This window comes from Arvicola amphibius, chromosome 11, assembly GCF_903992535.2.
Source record: "Arvicola amphibius chromosome 11, mArvAmp1.2, whole genome shotgun sequence".
Lineage (NCBI taxonomy): Eukaryota > Metazoa > Chordata > Mammalia > Rodentia > Cricetidae > Arvicola > Arvicola amphibius.
Window position 1 is genome coordinate 70,982,858 of NC_052057.2, and position 21,677 is coordinate 71,004,534.

Genomic DNA, 21,677 nt, shown 5'->3' on the forward strand with positions numbered 1-21,677 from the left:
ATATTTGCCTGGATTTGTGAAGGATCGTAAATTTGACACATTTAATGCTCTCAGGAGAGAGAGAGGGCTTGCTTGCAAAACCAGAAAAGAAAGACGTTTCTGTTTACTCTTTGGTTTTCCCTTGTTTTTTAATTCATACCACTGTTTTACACAAATACAAATTGAAAAAATTAGGCCAAGGCATGATAGCTCACAGTCATGGGAGGCTGATGCAGGAAATTAGCCATGAATTCAAGGCCAATTTATGCTACCTGTTAAGTTCCAGATCAGCCTGGGCTACAGTGTGAGGCCCTGTCTCCAAAAGTGAGTTTATGTATTTAAAAGTTAACATTTCCCCCTTGGGTGATTGAGGAATCTACCTGAACCTCAATGCAGGACCCTCCCGATGTTCTCATCTTGAGAAAGAAACCCAGACCAGTTTGAAATACTCTGGGGTAGACCCATGACCCTTCATGGCCTGTGTCTGGGATAAAGCATTTCCAACTCTGATATTCTGAACCTGAACTGGTGGTAGTTCTCAGTCTCCTAGGATCTGTTCTTGCCTTGCGATCTCAGCACACGCCTATGCTCTGCACTAGGGGTGATACCCAGAATCCCCTTTAACCTTGTCACTGCTGCTCACCTTTACCGTTTCCCCGATTCCTCCTCATGCTGCCTTAGACTCTGCCTGAAGTGTTTGTCTGGGGCAGTCAGATGCTCAGTGGGTGTGACATTGGGTCAGGCTTGCTGGCCTGTGTTGAGTCACTCGGGCCTCGTGACAGAAGGGAAAGGACTGACCCACAGAATCTCCTCCCACTCCACACACACCACCACCCAACCCCACAGATAAATAAAGTGTAATTTGAGCAGGATTAAAATGAAGCATTTGCTAGTGCTGTCCCCTCTCCGTGTCTTCTGCTGCCGTTTTCTCCCTAGGCCTTCCCCTCTCTAGTGTCCCTTGTTCCAGCTTCACCTGGGCCTTTGATGCTTCCACCAGCTACAATGTCTGCTGTCCCTGCAGTTCCACAGCCAAGCCCCAGACCACAGTTCTGCACTTAGCTCCCAGTACCCCACTCGCAAGCACCATCAGCCATCAGCCGTATGTGAAGCCTCGGGCATGTCAGAGGCCCACCCCTCTGGTTATGTCTTCCTGTTGTCTGAGCACTGCCCCTGTCCTCAGACTTAGCTCCCCCGCACACTATTGTTTGCCCAGCTCACACGTTACTTGAGTACCCTTCCTGAGCAGAACCCACTGCCCCCTCCTCCCACTCTCATGTAGCTCCTGCTATTTCTTCAGGCACTGAGCAATAACGCTAGAGTTTGTGTATGTGAGCAGCGTCTCCTCCCCTCTGACAGTTTGCGGTAGCAGCGTATGCCAGTTGCCATAGCAAGCTAGCTTAGAAACATAATGGTTCCAACGTTAAAACAATGTCTAAGTCACATTAAGTCCAGAAAAGATTCCTGATTTGTGAGTGGCCTTTAAGGTGTTCAGCAGGACAGTGATTCGGGTTCCTTTGACTTCTGTGACTCCTCCCTCCTCTGCACTTGGCTGGCAGATCCCCACCCACGCCTAGCCCAGTACAGCAAATACTAAAGACACGGAGACGATGTCGTGTAGACGGTGTCAGGGGCCAAGGCTTCTGCTCCATTAGCTGTGACTTCAGTCGTGTTCCACACCTGACTGTGTGACACGGACATTAACCCCATGCCAAGGTCCAGGAATTTGTAAAAAAATTCCCAGTATAATTTCTATACCAGCTAGTTAGGGGTAGGTTTCTTAAAATACTCTTGCTAACACACACACACACACACACACACACACCACGACAGCCCTTGCCAAGCATCTCAAAGGCCCTCATTTTCACTCCTGGTGCTGCAGGAGAACAACATACAGAACAGATAGACAGGTGCTTGGCTGCATTCTCTCATAATAACAGATTTTCTACTGCCGTGACAAAACGCATGATCAGAGTGTTAGAGTTGTTAGTCCACACGGCAAGGCAAAGCTATGCCGGCAGGAACAGCTGAGTGCCTACATCCTCATCTGCAAACAGAAACAGAAAGAGCTCTACCATCTGTCCACAAGCAGATGTTTCTGTTGTTGCTTTTTGTTTTCTAAGACAGGATTTCCCTGAATAGCCCTGAACTGTCCTGGAACTTGCTCTGTAGACCAGGCTAGCCTCAAACTTAGAGATCCATCTGCCTCTGCCTCCCAAGTGCTGGGATTAAAGGCGTGTACCACAATGCTTAGCTTAAATTTTTAAAAGCCTTTATAGTTTCAATATTTAATATTAAGGATTTGGCTACTTATTTTTGGCAAAGGGGAACTCCAACTTATAGTTGTTCCATTTTCCTCAATACTGTAATTTAATAGCTAATTTGTCAAAGGTCCTACAAATACCAGAGAGATGAGCTTGTTGGTTTTTGCTGTAGCTTCCATGTCTTTCTTGCACTTGTACAGTATTGAAGCACAGTTCCTCTTCTACATTGTACTGGTTCAATGTGTTTCTTATTCTATCCTTTAATATATTCACTACTGCTTTGTTTTTGGTTTTGTTTTTTTAACTTTTTTGTTTTGTTTTGGTTTTGAGACAGGGTTTCTCTGTGTAGCTTTGGTGTCTGTCTTAGAACTACCTCCTGTAGACCAGTCTGTCCTCGAACTCACAGAGATCCGCCCGCCTCTGCCTCCTGAGTGCTGGGATTAAAGGTATGTGCTCCACCGCCCGGCTGTCACTACTGCTTTGTAACGGTTCTAGTGAGTTGGGTAATTTATTAGTCAAGTATCTCCAAAGACACAGAATAAAAATATGTTAGGAAAAAAATTTAAAAGTCAATAGTCAATAGTGGAGAAGAGCAAGAGAAGCCCAAGTAAGAGTGACAGAACCAAGGGCGGGAGCCATCCAGACAGGATGGGGCAGTTAGGAGGCAGAGGGCAAGCGGAGGGTCCTGCTGGAAGATGAAATTAAGGGAATTCCTGAAGCATTAAGAAAAGGAAAAGGAGCCAGGCAGTGGTGGCACACACCTTTAATCCCAGCACACAGGAGGCAGAGGTTGGTGGATCTCTGAGTTCAAGTCTAGAGTGAGCTCTAGGACAGCCAGGGCTGTACAGAGAAACACTGTCATGAGAAAATAAAGACAGAAACAAAGAAAGGGAGAAGAAAGGAAAGTCGGGGAATAAGGGAAGAGAAATAGGAGGGAAGGAAAGGAGGGCTGTTGGCACTGTGTCCAGCTGAACCAACCAGTAAGCTGTGCTTACTGGCCCTCTCCTCCTCCAGTTTATTGCATGAGGTCCTATTTGGGTAGTTTTCCATGTTACCACTGATTCAACTGTGATAACATAAGTCTTCTAGGGTGTGTAATATAGCAGGGATTCCCTCCATTACAGCTTCCAGAAGTATAGCATGAGGGCCTACTTGTTGGGTTCTCGTCCTGCCCAGTTCCCACAGCCATTTAGGTCCCAAAGAAATCAAACAGAGAGTCTGCATTAGTTGTAAACTGATTGGTCCATTAGCTCAGGCTTCTTATTAGCTCTTGTAGCTTATATTAACCCATTATTCTTATCTATGTTAGCCACATGGCTCAGTACCTTTTTCAGCAGGGCAGGTCACATCCTGCTGCTTCGGTGATCTGGTCAGGACTGCGAGGACAAGCTTCCTTCCTTCCAGAATACTCTTGTTCTCATTGCCCCACCTCTACTTCCTGTCTGGTTGTCCCACCTATACTTCCTGCCTGGCCAATCAGTGTTTATTTAAAATATGATTGACAGAATACAGACAATTCTCTCACACCACAGAAGAGCCTTCTGTCAGTGCCTCCTAACTCCTGGTGGACTTCATGTCCTCTGCACTGGCTTTCCTGCAGGCCTCCAGCCACTGTCAGTGCAGACACACACACACACACACTCACAATCACTCACACATACACAAACACAGCCACTCACTGCAGGTGACATCACTCTTACCTGAGCTTCCCTTCCTCTGGTTTTCTAACTTACCCCTTCTTTCTGAAAGCTCATGTGCAGTGGCTCCTGGAAGTGGAGTGGATTGTTGAGGCCTGTAGCTAGTCTTTTTCATCAGACTGGTTTTGGACCTCCAGCCCCCAAATAATAACACGGAGACTTTTTTTTTTTTGAGACAGGGTTTCCCTGTAGTTTCTAGAGCCTGTCCTGGAACTAGCTCTTGCAGACCAGGCTGGCCTCGAACTCAGAGATCCACCTGCCTCTGCCTCCCGAGTGCTGGGATTAAAGGCGTGCGCCACCACCGCCCGGCCACAGAGACTTTATTAATTATGAAGCTTGGCCTTTAGCTTAGACTTGTTCCCCGCTAGCTCTTATAACCTGTTTCTCGTCATCTGTGTTCTGTCACATGGCTCTTTACCTCCCCTCTATTCTGTGTGTCTGACTCCCTCCATGTATCAATGTCATCTCCAAACTGTGTGAATGAGTGTGTGAGTGCATACGAGTGAGTGAGTGAGTGAGTGAGTGAGTGAGTGAGTGAGTGTGTGAGTGGGTATGTATGTGTGAGTGGATGTGTGAGTGTGTGCGTGAGTGGGTGGGTATGTTTGTGAGTGAGTGAGTGAGTGAATGAGTGTGTGAGTGCTTTCATGAGTGTGTGCATGAGTTTATGTGTGAGTGAGTGTGTGAGGAAGTGCATGAGAGAGTGTGTGAGTGAGTATTGTGAGTGAGTGTGTAAGGGAGTGAAGGGAGTGCGTGAGTGAGGGAGTGTGTAAGGGAGTAGGGAGTGCATGAGTGAGTGTGTGAGTGAGTGTGTAAGGGAGTGACTGAGTGAGTGCATGAGTGAGGGAGCGAGTGTGTGAGTGAGTGAGTGTGCGTGGGTGGGTGAGTCAGTTTGTTTGTGGATGCAGATTAGATTCCAAGTTGAAATTGTTTCATTTTGTAGGTAAGTTTTTACTTTCTTTCAATGTTGTATTTGATAAATACAGGCCCTTCTGAATCTTGAAATTTCTTGTTATCTGTTTTTTTTTTCTCGGAATCGTGGGGGGATTTCTTCATATCCATCTTTTCCCGAGAGTCATGGTTTTGTGCTTTAGTGCATTTGTAGCTCTAGGTCCTGATAGGGAGAAAACTACTCATGACCTGTGTTACTGCAGACAGACTTAAAGGAATCTGTGGAGATAGAAACAGGGACCCTTCCAGTGAGGCCGTGCTGTGGAGAGGAGCATTGGGCTCCACCACATCTTAGTAAGCACGAATGGGGAGTGAGCTAAGCGTTCTGGTAGCCACAGCAGAACACTTCTCCTGACCTGGCTTACTCAAATTAGCTTCCTCCAGGACAGAGAGGAGAGCTCAGTGTCAGGCCGAGTCAGATAGGAGAGCAGTGTCTCCTCTGTCCTCTAAGGGTCTTGGCTAGATTTTAAAAGAGAACTGACAAAGCCAGATGACAGGGGAAAGTAGCTTTAATGTCTTTCTGAGGCACTGGGGTATTCAGAAATAAAGACCCAAATTAGCAGGGAACACGACTTCTTTTTATGCTGTTTGATAGAGTAAATAGTCATAGAGAAGTGTGACCAGCCAAGAGGTGACCTAGGCTTAGGGTGCTGTGCAAGGCTTGTTTGCTCAGATTCTTCTTCACAAGTGAGACTGTCTGTATCTGAGCATGAAACTGGCGCCTCTCAGAGGAAAGTCAATAACTCCTTATAGGTTTGAAAACTTAGTCAAAGCGGGAAAGCATTGGGAGTTGAGAGAAACTCTCCTGTTTTCCTGTGTCTCTGATGCCCCTGCTTGGCCCACTCAGGATGCTGGAGGGACCATACGTCAGAGGAGGCTGTTACAGCCCTGTCAATGGAAGATCCCGGAGGCTGCAGAGGTGGCTCAGTGGTTAAGAGCACTGGCTGCTCTTGCAGAGGACTCAGGTTAGGGTCCCAGCACCTGCGTCATTAATGACTCAGCCACCTGGAACTCAAGTTTAAGGGGATTCTACACTTTCCTGTGAACACTCTAGGCACAAGGCATCCATAGGGTGCACATATAGATATGAGAGCACAACACTCATATACATGAAATAAATACACTTTTTAAAAGAAAAAGAAAAATTCATGGGAGCCTGACCAAAAGTTTTGACCAAAGGAAGAAATCTTTATCCAATTCCAAATAGGAAATATGGCTTTTGATTCTAAGAGTTTTTCTTGAAGTTGCTCCTGATTGCATCCTCTTGCCTGCTTCTTAGCTGATTAACTAGCACTGCGGGTCTTCTGTCGAACTCCTGTGCGCATCTGCTCCATTCCCCCTCCTGATCGCCCTCTCTTTCCTTCTCACTCTCTTCATCTTGCTTTATAATCAGTGGGGTTTGTTTTCAAAGGTTTCTTCTTTGTGGTTTGTTGCCACTAGATTCCTTTGCTTTTTCTTAACCCATTGCAGGCAGTGTATTCTAATTATTTTAATTACCCTCTCATATTTCCTGGTTTTCTTTTTTGCTGAAAACTGCAGAGCTAATTCTGAGCCCTGAGAATTGGGGGATAGAAGGTTGGCAGCATGAGCCTCAAGGTGTCTTAATCTAGATGAGTGCTTTGTTGGGAACCCATTTTTGACAATGGAGCCTGTTCCCGAGGTTGTAAATAACTTAGAAAAGGCTTTCTTGCGTTCTTCAGGACAGGAAAAGACCTCACTAACGACATTATGTAAACTGATGTGGAAAGGGAATCTACCTGTGTTCATGTAATCTTCATTTTCTTCACATATTATTTCTGTTTCCATCCATGCCTGTTTTACACTTTTGGAAGATAGAGTTCTTTCTGTTGACAGTCTTAGATCACATGTCAAATTGCTCAAATGGAACTTGAATAGCTGGAAAGTTTCTATTTTGAGGCTTTGTTTGGAATTTTTAGTGTTGAGGATTAAACCCAGTGCCTCACATGTTCTACACTGAGCTCTAGTCACAGCCCTGAATATTTGTTAAACAGGTTTTCAATCTTTTGTTTGTTTGCTTATTTTAACCTCCTTTCCCCTTCTGCCCCCACTTCTCCCAGATTCCTGATACCCCACATCCGTAACTTTCAGGGACTTCTCCCAGGTGACCTAGGCTGTTCTCATCTTTCTCTGTGTGTTTAGCTCTCACCTCTCATTTCAGCATATGCAGCTCTGGAGTTGTGGTCTTCCCACCCATTTTTTCCCTTCCTGGGAGGCTGTGCCATTACAAAAACAAAGAAAAAACCTTTCCTGATAATCTCATTGGGGTTTCAAAAGGAAAACAGATGCAGATGTACACTCTGCTGTCTTTAACCAAAACCCAACATTGAGTTCCTAAGTTTTAAATATAAATATGTAGTTATATTTTCCCTACCACCTAAATCGTTCATTATTGAAAGTTTTACTTAAAATATTCCAAGACCATAAAAATCAATCTCTAAATCAGACAGAACGGTAATGTTTCTGAAGCGAAGTAAAATTAAGTTTGAACTACATTCTTCCACTATGTATTGCTATCTTCCGTGTCACTGTCTAAAATGGAGAGGATAGTAGAACCATCCCAGGGCAGTATACGGGGGTAAATGTGCAGTCCTCACAAGCCCCTGAAGTCAGTGCCTGAGACCTGGAAAGCTATGGGCCAAGATCAGGTGCCACGAAGAGCTGAGTGCTGGGACTAGAGGGAGCCCCGCCTGTCAGGAGACTGAAGGGTGAACAAGTAAGGCAGTGTGCAGCCTGTGAAATGTGAGTGTAGTTCAAGACACATGAGTGAAACAGGGAAGCCACCAGTCCCAAGGACGAGATCTTTATGTGGTGGAGAAGTCAAGAGGTGCTTTGCAGAACAAACTAGTTAGACTTCTTGTTATATATATATATAACTTACGTGAATATAAATAAAGCTCTTGAACTGTTTCTCATGACTTAAGGGTATCATAATCAGTTTTGAAGTGTAAAGGGTTTTTGTTTGCAATATCAGTTATAGACAATAATGGGTTTCATGATAACATTTTCATTTATGTATATAATGCATTTCCTACTTACCCCTTTACTATCCTCTATTCTCTCTCGCTCCCTTCCCACCCTGCTGACTCCTTTCTTCCTCCCAACTAGTCCCCCTTCCATTTCCACATCATTTATTTCTCTCACTCTGTGTGCGTGTGCGCGCGCATGCGCGCGCGCACTCACTTACGCATACATGTGCATATAAGTGTGCACATGCATTTCTACCAATGAATTTGATTAAGATTACTTACAAGGGCATAGATGAAGGGTTATTTAGAGCTTGGGCAATCAAACCAGTCGCTGCACTACCAAAGAAAAGTGCACATCAAGTTTTACATACCCATATTTAGGATTATTTATGGGTTCTCATGTGATTCTAAAGGCTTCTGTATCCTTGTTTCTGTATCACATTGTTTTAAATATTTTTATTGTTTACAAATACTCTTGATATTAATAGGCACATCACCTTTATTTACTTAGGCTTTTTTAATCAGTTTGAGTGTTTTGCACTACGTATATGTGTGGTGCTGCAGAGGTCAGAAGAGACTATTAGATTTCCATGGAACGAGAGTTAGAGATGGTTGTGAGCCACCATGTGGGGACCAAACTTGGGTTCTCTACAAGAGCAACAGGCACTCCTAACTACCAAGTCATCTTTCCAGCCTCTACACTTACCTAAAAAGTAAGTGGAAATATGTTGGCTGAGGTTTCTGTCCAACCCAAACCCACAGCTGCTCCATCCCAAAAAAAACACATAGAGATCTACATTAATCATAAACTGGTTGGCCTATTAGCTCAGGCTTCTTATTAACTCTTTCTTATATCTTAAATTAGCCCATGATTCTTGTCTGTGTTAGCCATGTGGCTTGGTACCTTTATCTGTGAAGCATTCTCATCTTGTTTCCTCTGCCTCTGAGTGATGACTGCAGACTGACCTTTTCTCTTCCCAGAATTCTCCTGTTCTCATTGCCCTGCCTTTACTTCCTGCCTGGTCACCCTGCCTATACTTTTGCTGCCTGACTAGTGGTCAATCCGTAGTTTATTAAAATACAAGTAACAAATCTTTGCAGGGTACCAGACCATTGTTCCACAGCAGAAACAAATACATTTAAGGATGTTTCTCTTAAATTTTATATAAATACTAGTAGAGTAAATTTTATTTTTGAAACTTATAGAATTGTGCCAAATATTTATATAGAGCACTTAGGTATTTGCCTATGAAAAGTATATAATAACATAGAAAACATAATAAAGTAATGAAAACTTCAAAAGTCAGTTTTGTTTTTAATTATTAATGAAAGAAATTGAAAAGCTATGCTCTTACTAAAAGTACTATTTTTCAATAATCTTAATTTTAACTTTTTTATATTTTCATTCATGTATTTAAAATTTGTTCTTATCATCTTTTTATTTATAAGAAAATATGCTATTAAATTTGTACTTCTGAATAAGAAATGAAATCTAGTAATAGGGGATATTTGTCTGTACTCGACTTTCCAAGAGGAACCCCTGAAAAAACTGGGATAATGAGATTTTTGACTCATTGGTAGCATGTTAATGTCTTGTCTAAAGATGATAGAATTATTTACTTTGTAACATTTTCCCCAAGCCTGAGAACTCATACTTATTGTTTTGTGATTCATAACTTCTGTTTTTGACTAGAGTTATACACACTCCTGGCCACACTGATGACCACATGGCTCTATTCCTGGAAGAGGAAAATGCCATATTTTCTGGGGATTGTATCCTAGGAGAAGGAACAACGATATTTGAAGACCTCTATGATTATATGAACTCCCTAAAGAACTTATTAAAAATCAAAGCTGATATTATATATCCTGGTGAGTAGTGTTTTTTAATCTAGCAAGCCATCTTTTCACATGATAAAGAATGTTTATTTGGCTTATCTCTGAGTTGAAATATATATAGACAACTTGAAGTTTTTATATTAACATATGCTAAGTGTTCAAGTACTTGGTTTCAGGATGGCATTTTCATGCATCTGTTATAAAATGTGCCTTCATCACATTTACCTGCATTCCCTCTTTTACTCCCTTTTCCCACCCACCATTCCTCTTCTGCAATTTTCACTTTTTGAAGATTTTATTTTTAATAATGTATATGTGTCCGAGTGTGGATTTGCACATCTTAGTGCAGTGTCTGTGGAGGTCAAAAGAGGGTCCCCTAGTGCTGGCACGTGTGAGCTTCCTGACTGGAGTTCAGGAAACTGAACCCAGGTCTTCTGTAATGGTAGTGCATGCTCTTCCCTTGGAGCGCCTCTCCTGCCGCCTCATTCCTTTTTTTTTTTAAATCTGGACTACAGTTTCTTCTCCCTCCTCTCTTCCCTGGCCCTCTCTCAACCTCACTTCCTCCCACCCACCCCCCAGCCTCTCCTCCTGTGTTTCTCTTCAGAAAAGGGCAAAACTCCCATGGATGTCAACCAAACATGGCATATCAAGTTGCTGTAAGACTAGACATCTCTCCTCATATTAAGGCTGGATGAGGCAACCCAGTGTGAGGCAAGTGTCTCAAAATCAGGTAAAAAGAGTCATAGACAGCCCTGTTCCCACTGTTTGGAGTCCTACAAGAAGACCAAACTACACAACAGTAATATACATGCATAGGGCCTAGGTCAGTGCTAGGTCAGTCCCATGCAGGCACCCTGGTTGTTGCTTCAATCCCTGTGAGCCCTATGAGCTCAGGTTAGTTGACTCTGTGGGTTTTCTTGTGATGTCCTTATCCCCACTGGTTCCTACAGTCCTTCCTCCCCTCTTCCTCAGGATTCCCCAGGCTCCACCTAATGTTTGGCTGTGGGTCCGCATCCGTTTCCATCAGTTCCTGGATGAAGGCTCTGATGACAGCTGGACTAGGCACCAGTCTATGAGTAGAGCAGCATATCATTAGGAATCATTTTACCGGTCTTTTCTTTTTTCCAGTCATGTTTGGTTTAATCTAGATGCTACATATGAGTGAAACACGTGATACTTGACTTTCTGAGGTTGACATAATGATCCATCCATTTTCCAGCAAATATCATGATTTCATTCTTGTGGAATAATAATATTCTGTTATATATAGATACTTTTTTCATTTCCTTTCATCCATCAGCAAGCACCTGTGCTGATTCCAGAACTTCCTGTTGCAATTAGTGCCAAGTGGGCATTAGGTATGTCTGTTGCATGTGACTGTTCATCTCTTTGGGAATATGCACCACCATGGTACATCATGTGATAGTGCTCTTTGTAACTTGGTTGGTTGTCCAGTTTGGTTTGGTAGCTTTGACAGTATTGAGGGTGGAACCCAGGACCTTGAACATAATAAGCAAATACACTGCCTCGGAGCTATATCCCAACTCTGTCTTTTCATTTTTTTCTTTTTCTTTTTTTTTGGTTTTTTTTTTGTTTGTTTGTTTGTTTGTTTTTTTCAAGACAGAGTTTCTCTGTCCTGGGACTAGCTCTTGTAGACCAGGCTGGCCTCGAACTCACAAAGATCTGCCTGCCTCTGCCTTCGGGGTGCTGGGATTAAAAGTGTGCCACCTCCGCCCAGCTTGTTTTTTCATTTTTTGAGGAACTATCATGCTTATTTCTATATTGACCATACTAATTTACAGTTCCATCAGCAGTGTTTAATGGCTCCCTTTCCCCATCCTCGCTAGCATTTCTTGCTTTTTTCTCTTCTGGTAGCCATTCTGGCTCCAGGGAAGTAGAATCTCGGTGTAGTCTAGATTTGCATTCTTCTGGTGGCTGGTGATATTAAATATTCTTTTTGTGTATTTATTATCTGTTTGTACTTCTTCAAATTTGCTTCTTTGAGGCACTTTTGGATATGATGGTGTCTGCTGCAACCTAGTTCTTAAGGTAAGAGGATTACTATAAATTCAAGTCATCTTCAGTCACAGAGCAGATACCAAGCCAGAACAACGTGAGATCCTGTCTATTCCCACTTACTGTCTGGATCATTTGTTCTTTTGGTGTTTGGTTATGTCTTCGTTCGTGTGTGTGTGTGTGTGTGTGTGTGTGTGTGTGTGTGTGTGTGTGTGTTTGAGTGTGTGTGTGTGTGTATGTGTGTGTTAGAGACAGAGAGAGAGGATTGAGAAGTTGATGGCTGGTCTTTATACTGTCTGTTCACTGTACTGATTGTTTCCTTATTGGCACAGAGCTTTTTTAATTTCCCCTCTTCGTGAGTTCATTGCTTGATCTGTGAAGCTCTTTCCAGACGCCCCTCCCCACGCCTTCCTTTGGCAGTGTTTGCCGCATGTTCCACTCTAGTAGTTTCAAAGGTTTGTGTCTTACAATGAGACCCTTGATCTATTTTGAATTTTTGTTTGCAAGGTAAGAGACGGGGATTTTGTTTCATTCCTCAGCATATGTGTGTCAGTTTCCCTCGCTGTTTGCTGCAAGGCTGTATTTCTACCGTTGTGTTTTGGCTCCTTAGTCAAGAAGAATCAGGTAGCATAGCTGCGGGGTTACTCTGGGGTCTTTCATCAGCCTGTGTACCAGTTTAGGTGCCAGAACCATACTGTTTTTGCTACGATAACTCTGTAGTATAATTTGAAATCAGATACCATGATACCATCTGCGTTGCTTGGGTTTGCTTTGGCTATCTGAGGTCTTACATCAATATTTCTGATAACTGTTCTTTCTGATTGTATGAAGGATGTTACCAGAATTTTGATGGCAATTTGCATGGAATCTCTTTATCATTTGGGGTAATAAGGCTCTTTTCACAGTATTTATTCTGGCAGTCCACGTATTTGTATCTCCCTCTGGTTATTTCTACAGTGCATATATGACTTGAAAAGGCCCTTTCCTAGTGACTGACTTCTGCTACCCAGCCCACCTCCAAGAGATCCCACACAGGCCCAGAAGAAAGCAGCACTAGCTGGCTAGGTGCACAGGAGACAAGTTTATGGGAATTCACACTCAGCCCACACTGTATTTCTTTCTCTTTGCAATTGACTCAGCTAAGAATTCAAACACCATATTGAATTAGAATGAAGACAGTGGACATCTGTAGCACGAATAATAAAAGCCCAGAGTCAGATATTGGGGTTCAAGCTGAAGATCAGTGAAGTAAAGCAGCCAGCCACTAGAGTTCTTACCTCTACCATGGCTGGGAGATCCTGTCCTCAACATGACTGCGGACTGACTGCAGACTGAGACCCTGAGTCCTGTCTCCTCCCATTTTATATTCCCCTCTAGTGCTGGGGTTAAAGGTGTGTGCCACCACTGCCTGGCCTGTATGGTTGACTAGTGTGACTAGCTTTGTACTCTGATCTTCAGGTAAGCTTTATTTATTAAAACACAAATAAAATATCGCTATAGACACCCTTGTCCTGTTCTTGAATTTAGAGGAAATGTTTTTCTCCAGTCTGTACATTAGCCACTAAGCGTGCCATACGTAGCCTTTACTGTGCTCAAGTCTGGCGCTCCTTGCCTGTATTCTTCAGGGCTGTTAGCACAGAGGGAGGTTGAAATTTGTCAGCCTTCTCTGCTTCAGATGATATGGGCATTTGATTTTTGTCTTTGATTCCATTTCTGTACTGTGTTGTGTTTGCTACTTGTATATTTTCAACCACTCTAGAATTAAATCAATTTGATCATGATACTATGATATTTTATGGTATTATTTAATATAGTTTGCCAGGGTTTCCTTTTGTTTTAGGATTTGTGTTCATTAAGGACATTGGCCTTCTTTCCCTTTGTTGTTGGATCATTGTCTCAACAGCAAGGTAACCCCAGGTTACTGTCCTGGGTCTGGAAGGGTTACTTCCTCTTGTGTCTTTTTATCTCTTTATCACAATAATGGAACAGTTTGAGGATTGTCTTAGGGTTTCTGTTGCTGTGAAGAGACACCATGACCATGGCAACTCTTCTAAAGGAAATAGTTAACTGAAGAAGTTTGCTTACAGTTTCAAAGGTTCAGTCCATTATCATCATGGAGGGGAGCATGGTGGCTTGCAGGCAGACACAGTACTGTAGTAGCTGAGAGTTCGGCATCTTGCAGGCAACAGGAAGTTGACTGAGACAACAGGATATCAGGGCGATATCCTGAGCATAGGAAACCTCAAAGCCCGCCCCCACTGTGACACATTTCTTCCAACAAGGCCATGCCCACTCCAACAAAAACATACCTCTTGATAGAACTGCTCCCTGTGAGATTACAGGAACCAGTTACATGCAGACTACCACAAGGACCGTTGGTGCTAGTTTTCATTAAAGGCCTGGTGGTCTTCTGTAGTGAATTCTTCACACCCTGGCTTTTCTTCCTCGAGGGCCTCCAACATGACTTCAACTTTATTTCCCACTACACATCTGTTTGGTTGTTTCTATCCTCTTGTTTCGACTTTGGGATATCATATGTGGCTAGAAATTGATTCATTTATTTTTGATGATCCAATTTATTAGACTAATTTACAGATTAATGTGCCTTGATCTGAAGTTCAGTAGGCTCCTACAGTGTGCCCTTTCTTATCTTCAGTTTCCTTTAACTCTTATCTCCTCCTTTTGGTTAGTTTGGTTAAGGAGTTGAGAATCTTACCCTTTTTATTAAAAAAAGCAGCTCTCTTGTTGGTCCCTTGTAGTCAGCATTCATATTCATTACTTTCTTTCTGGACTTATTATTTCTATTTATTAATCTTGCATTTGACTTTCCTTATTTCAAGACATCAAGGTGCTTAATTCGGTTACTTGTTCTATATCTCTGGCTTTTAATGTTTATTTACATGTGTGTATATGTGTATGTTTGCACATATGTGTATACATGGCACACATGTGGAGGGCAGAGGCCAACTTTCAGGAGTTGTTTCTCCCCTTCCACCCTTCCACCATGTGGGTCCCAGGGGTCAAACTCTGGTCAGCAGACTTAGCGGCAAGGGCCTTTACCCACTGAGCCATCCGACTGCCTCCTCTCCTATTTCTTAATGTGGAGCTTTCATGGCTGTTGTGTGGCTTCTCCTGAGATGCAGATTAATTTAGTTTGCACTCGAAATGGGAAGTTTTTAAAGGATAACTTCACTGAGTGTATAACAGACTTGGTTGACAGTTACTTAGTCTCGGGGCTTGAAATGCGTCAGTCTGTGCTTCCCAGGCCTTAGGGCTTCTGCTGACGTGTCTGCTTTTATTCTAATAGGTTTTCCTTTGTAACTTGACATGCCCTGTGCAGCTTCAGCATTCTTTAATTGTTCTGTACTCTGGACATTCTCACTACACTGTGACGGAAAGGCTGCTTTCTGGTCATGTTTGTTGAGGGATTCTAAATGCCTCCTGAATTTGAATGATCATTTCTTCCCCTCCTTTTAAGGATTAATCTGCTATAACAGTACTGGATACGTTTTCGGAGTCTCTTGTCAGTAACTTAGTTTCTTTTTCAACACTACACATTTCATAGGCTTGGTCTCTCCATCTGTTCCAGAGGTCCTGAGTGTTCTGGCCATGGTTGCTATCGTTTCTTTTTTAGTCTTATTGATTTTTGAATGTGATAATGTCTTAATGTCGTCAATTCTTGATGCTCTTTCTTCTCGCTAGTACTGGGTCTTCCTTCATATTAGAGTCTCCTTCTTATGTCCAGGAGCCACTGCAGCCCCAGCTTTGATGGCCTTTGAAGCTAGGCAGGTTCTCACCTGCTCCAGAGGTCCACCAGTCTTTGCACCCAGAGGTGGCAAATTTCTAAGCCAAGGTGGTATCCACACATGTGTCAGAGTTTCTCAGTGGACGTGAAAAACTGAAGAAACTCAGCAGTCTGACCGCTAGCCTCAGCTCCTCCAGACACTGCCAAACGCTGAAGCACCCTGCAGGAGGAAGGCCAGCAGGCCAAGCTACTGCTCTCCCATCCCTGGCCTCAGAGCTCTCAGTCCCGCACTGACACATACAGAGAGGCAGCTCCCAAGGCCAAGCAGTCAGCTCTCCATCAGCAGTACAGTACGTTCCTGACCACACAGAGCAGGGCCACCAGTCACCACAATCCGGCAGCCCGCACTGTTCCTGCTTCCTGGGCTTCTCAGCAACTCCCATTTAGCTCTCCTCTGTGTGCATCACCGCTTCCTGTGGCCTCTTCCATGCAGACAGACAGCGGCCGCCGCCTCCCACCTCCCTCACTTGTGATCACTGTTTGATCACAGGTCCCAGCATAGCTCCGTCTCAAATAAGCCCGCAGTGGGCCATAGCTCTCCAAGGTGTGGGAACAAAGTAATAGGTGCTGCTTCGCAATTGCTCTGCTATACAGAAGTCTCTGTCACACTGAATCCCCCACTGGCTTTAAAGCCTTCAGGAATTGTGGGTTTCTCCAACAGCTGGACAGTCTGTTGACATCAGGCCTGCCTCCCTTCCCTTAGGATTGCAGTTCAGCTTCTCTGCTCAGGAGCTGGGGGTGGAGCTGAAGATGGTTTCCACACCTTTGTGTTTCTTCCTGCCTCTTCAATGTCCCTGTACCTCTCTCCTGATTCCCAGTGCTCTTCCCTTCCTCCCCCTCAGTCTAGTGGGCTCCTCGTCACCCTGACTCCTGTCCATGGAGTTAAACAGGAAGTCCCAATCACCATCTCACCTGAGAAGCCCTACCCTACTTCTTTAAATTACACGCTTGCTTATTTCCTGGCTGAGAGTCATGTCCATTTTCTGTACGTTTTCTTCAGCTTCCACACAGCTAAACCGTTGGAACAAAACAAGCTTACAAGGGAATAGGGAAATGCTTCAATCCCTGTTGTTTTTATTAGCCAACTTCTCTCATCAACCACAGTTTAGCTGTGAAATTTTGGGTAACACTTGCCCTTTGTACTTTAACTCACAGCGTTGACATGACAGGTTTCCATAGCAACTATAAAATGGTGCATTTCCACTCTCCAGAAGAAGAGCCCTGTTATATGTCAGATAGCACTGCACTGCTTGCAATATGAATGTTCTCTCCATCATAGACGCTAAGAAAAGCCCAGCAAGAGTCCCAGAAGGGAGAGGGGGATTGGTTCATTTTCTAACTCACTGCTAACAACAGCCATGGAAAGAGCTGTCAAGACACTTGCATTTTCTCTTGAGTTCTGGGTGCCTAGGAAATAGTAAATGTACCGTATAGCTGGGCATGTGTGTTGTCATGGCATGAGAGGAGTAGGCCCGGATGGCTGCATGAAAGGCAAAACTCCCAAGCCAGGCCAATGAGAGGCTGCCTGCAAAGGTTCTCAGTGTTTGGATCCATTGAACCTCACTTATTAGTGGAAGGGAAGTTGTTCTTATGTAAATTATACTCAATCAGCATAGCTACCGTACAGTTAAGACTGCTTCCCTGCAGGTATCTGGCGAGGGGGGGGGGGGAAGCCCTGTGAAGTAGGAGCTGGTATGTGCACAGTTAAAGAAACAGGCTCAAAGAGAAAGCTTCCTCCTGGGCTAAGAAGGAAACAGACGGTACAAACCAAAGTCCAGCTACTTGTGTGGTTCTCGGTTAGCCTGTTTTGTTTGTTTGGTTTTTGGGTTTTGGGTTTTTGGGGGTTTTTTGTTTTGTTCTCGAAGATTTAAAATGTCCCTTTTGTGGACTTCAGTGCCGTACTGGACTGCTTAAAGTGCAGGCGAATTTCAGTGTAACTGCATCTGGGTTCTTACAGGTTCTGCATTTGTAACATTTGCTGTTTTCCTTCTACCCTGGGTCTTGGACACTTTTGTGTTCTCCCTTTCAGTCTTTTCTTCATAAGGTTACTACAGTGGTTAAGACAGCACCCAGAGTGGTCAAAAACTGCCTAGTAGGACTCTCGGCTCCACCTCTTCTTAGCTACACAGCTGCAGGCAGGTTCTGTGCCTTCCTGTGGATAGTAATAATACCTACCTCATGGGTCATTGAAAGTACACAGTACTTCAAGTACGTGGGATAATACTGTGTACCCAGTAAACACTACATATCACCTACCATTATTGTGATTACTGTTATAATGCATATACTATTGCTAAGATAGATCTTATATTTTAAGGTCCATAATAACATTATATATTTTTGTTTGACATAATTCTCTAAAGGTTTTTGGCATTATGCACATTTTTTATAGTTGCCATCAAAGCTTTAGTTTTCCCCAAGCAGTCCATATGTAGTGCTTTTTATTAGCATATGTTCATTATACATAATAATTTCATTACGACATTTTCATAAGTTCATATAATGTGCTCTGAGAGGCTCCCATGCCAGAAGGCTCACAGGCACTTGTAACAGCAGCTCCTGACTCCACAATCACCCATATACTCATACACACAGCACATGCACATACACATCAATAATAGAACATATCTTTAAAAATATATTTTGATCATATTTACCTCCTAATACATTTCTTGTTCCCCTCCCCTTCCTGCTGACCCCTTCCTCTTCCCAAACCCCTCCCACTCTGCTTTCAAGTCTTTGTTTGGTGATCCAATGAGAGTTACTTATGGGAGCTTGGGAGAAAGGTTTTTGCAGGAGGGGCATTGGCAGCTCACCAGTGGCTACACACTGAATAGGTAGGCAAGTCTCATGAGACCGCCCACCACAGAATGTTGTTGACAGCCCCTTCTGAAGGGCTTGTGCCGTAGCTTTCCAAGCAGTGAATATTTATGTATTTAATGCTTTCCAGTGCTGCATATGAATTATTCTCAAATAGAGTGAATTAGCTTTGTACTTAGTGGTTTTTATTTGGTTACAGAAACTTGTGTGATTCTTTTAATTCAGGACATGGCCCAGTAATCCACAATGCTGAAGCTAAAATTCTGGAATATATTTCTCACAGAAATAAGCGAGAAGAACAAGTTCTTACATTAATCCGTGATAACTTTGAAAAATCATTTACAGTGACTGAACTTATGAAAATGATTTACAAGGTAACTTTCTTTCGTCTTATCTGTACATGACTACTGTTTACTAGAGTATTATTCAGTAAGCTATGTGGTAAACTTAATATATCCCAGGTGAAAACAAGTCTTTTGACTATGCAAGTAATGCTAATTGTCTTGACTTGAAACCAGTAGTTTAAGTTGAAAAATGTCCATAGATAACAAGAATCACCATCCTGAGCCATCATTAAACCCTACTTACCTGACTCAGCAGGAGAAACTGCTCTTGAGTTTTGTAATGACACACACTGTTCTAGCCATCTTGGCTATCCGGTGTCCAAGCCTTCAGTGAATGACACAGAGTGATCTTCTAAGCAGAAACAAAATAAAACAAAAAAATCCAAGGATGATGGCAGTGGTAATTTGTCGGCGAACGATGGAAAATGTGCGTGAAAACCACAAATAGAATACTTTCTGTAGGGAAGAACTCCACAGCTCAGTGGTGGCCTCTAGTTGCATCCCTGGAGCACTGTGTGGTAGTCAGGCGATGCTGCTCAGTGTCCTTACAAGTTTAGCGTCTGCTGTGCAGGTAGTGGAGCGTAGTGACTCAGTGTCCAGTCCCGTTATGGTGGACACAGTAGCACATACATATAGTCTTGGTCCTCAGGAAGCAGAGATAGGGCTATTGAGGCTAGCCTGGGGTACATAGTGTTGAGTTTATAAGGTAGCCTGGAGATGGTAGCAATGAGAGTTAAGGACCTTAAACATACCGTAGACTTGTGTCAGACTGTGGAATCGTACTCAGTGTGCCCCATTTCAAAGAGAATGATGAACAGATGAAAAGCTACCTTTGGCTGGAGTGTAGCTCAAGAGTAGAGCATTAGCCCAGCATTTTCAAAGCCCTGGCTCAGGATGCCCAGCACTATCTGGAAAAAAGGCATTGGGAACATGAATACAGTATTTTCTTTGGGACTGAGAGATGGGTCAGGCACTACAGTGTTTGCTGTGCAAGTGTGAGGACTGAGGTCATCCCCAATGGCTAAAGTTGCAGCATGTGCCTGGAATCCCGGTGCCCGGAGGCAGGGGCAGGAGGATTCCTGGAGCTTGTCGCTCAGCCAGATTAGCTGAATCAAGGAGAGACCCCTCAAAAACTAAGGTGGAGAGCAATCAAGGAAACCACCCAGTGTCAACATTTAGCTTTAGTATATGCACGCGTGCACACGCATGCACAAACACAGTGGATAAAATGCATCAAAATTGTGTGAAAGAGCGCATTACCTCTCTAATACTAGTGTGTAGCCATTCTTAACACTACATTGCTACATTGAGGGTTTCCCCCAACCTAAGTACAGTCAGCAAAACTCTCTCATACCCTGCCACAGATGAATCATCAAATAATTGCTTGTGCCTAAATAAAGATTGATTCTTCGTTCAGGAGTATATTCCGTGTGTGCACAGAAGCATAGTCACCATGCTAGTGTGTGAAACACCTAATGCATGTAAAAGGCGTGAGATAGCCGAGTGGCTTATTCGTTCAGCATTTATTCTGTATTTTATTTGTCACACACTAGAGCAGGTTCAGAAATACATAGATAACTATGGACCCTTGTCTTCAAGGGGTCCAAGGATTGGCAAAAAAACAGACCAATTTCAACAGGTATGGCTCTGCCATGCCACTCGCCTCCACTGAGCGCACTAAACATGTTAGACACTACGCTAGATGTTTTATATAGGTTGAGCATCCTTAATCCAAAATACTCTAATCCTCCAAAGGCTTCCTATGTTGGAGCATTTTGAATATTCAAGTCATATTTTTTCCACACCAAACTTCAGGTTCTGTACATCATATGTTAAGACACAAAAATTGAAATCAGTTTTCCCTAGTCACACTGCAGAGCAATGAGTTTTGTCTAGACGAGTAAGCATTTTCTAGGCCAGAGCAGAGCAGAGCCGTCATTCTGGACAGTGAGGGCGTGTTCAGACACTAGAGCAGTGACGTCATTCTGGACAGTGAGGGCGTGTTCAGACACTAGAGCAGTGACGTCATTCTGGACAGAGAGGGCGTGTTCAGACACTAGAGCAGTGACGTCATTCTGGACAGAGAGGGCGTGTTCAGACACTAGAGCAGTGACGTCATTCTGGACAGAGGGCGTGTTCAGACACTAGAGCCGTGACGTCATTCTGGACAGAGAGGGCGTGTTCAGACACTAGAGCCGTGACGTCATTCTGGACAGAGAGGGCGTGTTCAGACACTAGAGCCGTGACGTCATTCTGGACAGTGAGGGCGTGTTCAGACACTAGAGCAGTGACGTCATTCTGGACAGAGAGGGCGTGTTCAGACACTGGAGCAGTGACGTCATTCTGGACAGAGAGGGCGTGTTCAGACACTGGAGCAGTGATGAGCCTCGGTGTTGGCAAATCTGAGAAGACACGTCCCAGGAGACAGACTGCAGATGTGGACAGACAGACGAGCATCCCAGAAGACGAGGTAGGAAGAGTAGATGCGATCAGATCACAAGAAGACTTCACTGCCAGCCAAGAGTGCTAGATGGTGCACAGTCATCTGGGAATGGCCACTGTCAGATCCTGCGTGGGTAACTTACGTGTTGAGATCTAGAAAACCACACCGGTGGAGGGGCGGTTTGTCGCACTGGTGCTTAAAGGAGAACAGGAGCTGAATTCAGATTTGGTGTCGCTAGTGCTTATTATTTCTGTGTGTGTTCGCCGAGCGAACAGTGAAGAGGGAAACTGAGTGTGGGGTCCCACAGCTGTGACCCCAGAACTCAGAAGGCTGAGTGAGTTTGAGGCCAGCCTTGCAGACAGTGAGAAGCCAGATTGCTCTGTCTCAAAAGAGAGAGAGAGCCAGTGTAAACTCTTTGTAAACACCAGGGTTTCTTTGCAGATGTCAATGTTTAAGGTAAATGGAGGGGGAAATATGCAAGAGGACTATAAATGCTAAGTGAAATGAGATAAAATGCAGAAAAAGCTGTCTTCGAAAA

General features: G+C 43.7%; 1 protein-coding gene across 1 annotated transcript in view; it reads left to right on the top strand.

The window, feature by feature from the left end:
• Positions 1-21,677, top strand: part of Lactb2 (lactamase beta 2) — a 31,907-nt gene that overhangs the window by 7,865 nt on the left and 2,365 nt on the right. Inside the window, exons 4-5 of the mRNA XM_038347509.2 lie at positions 9,566-9,744; positions 18,578-18,726. Coding sequence (XP_038203437.1) covers positions 9,566-9,744; positions 18,578-18,726 — 328 coding nt within the window. The remainder of the gene's footprint in view (positions 1-9,565; positions 9,745-18,577; positions 18,727-21,677) is intronic.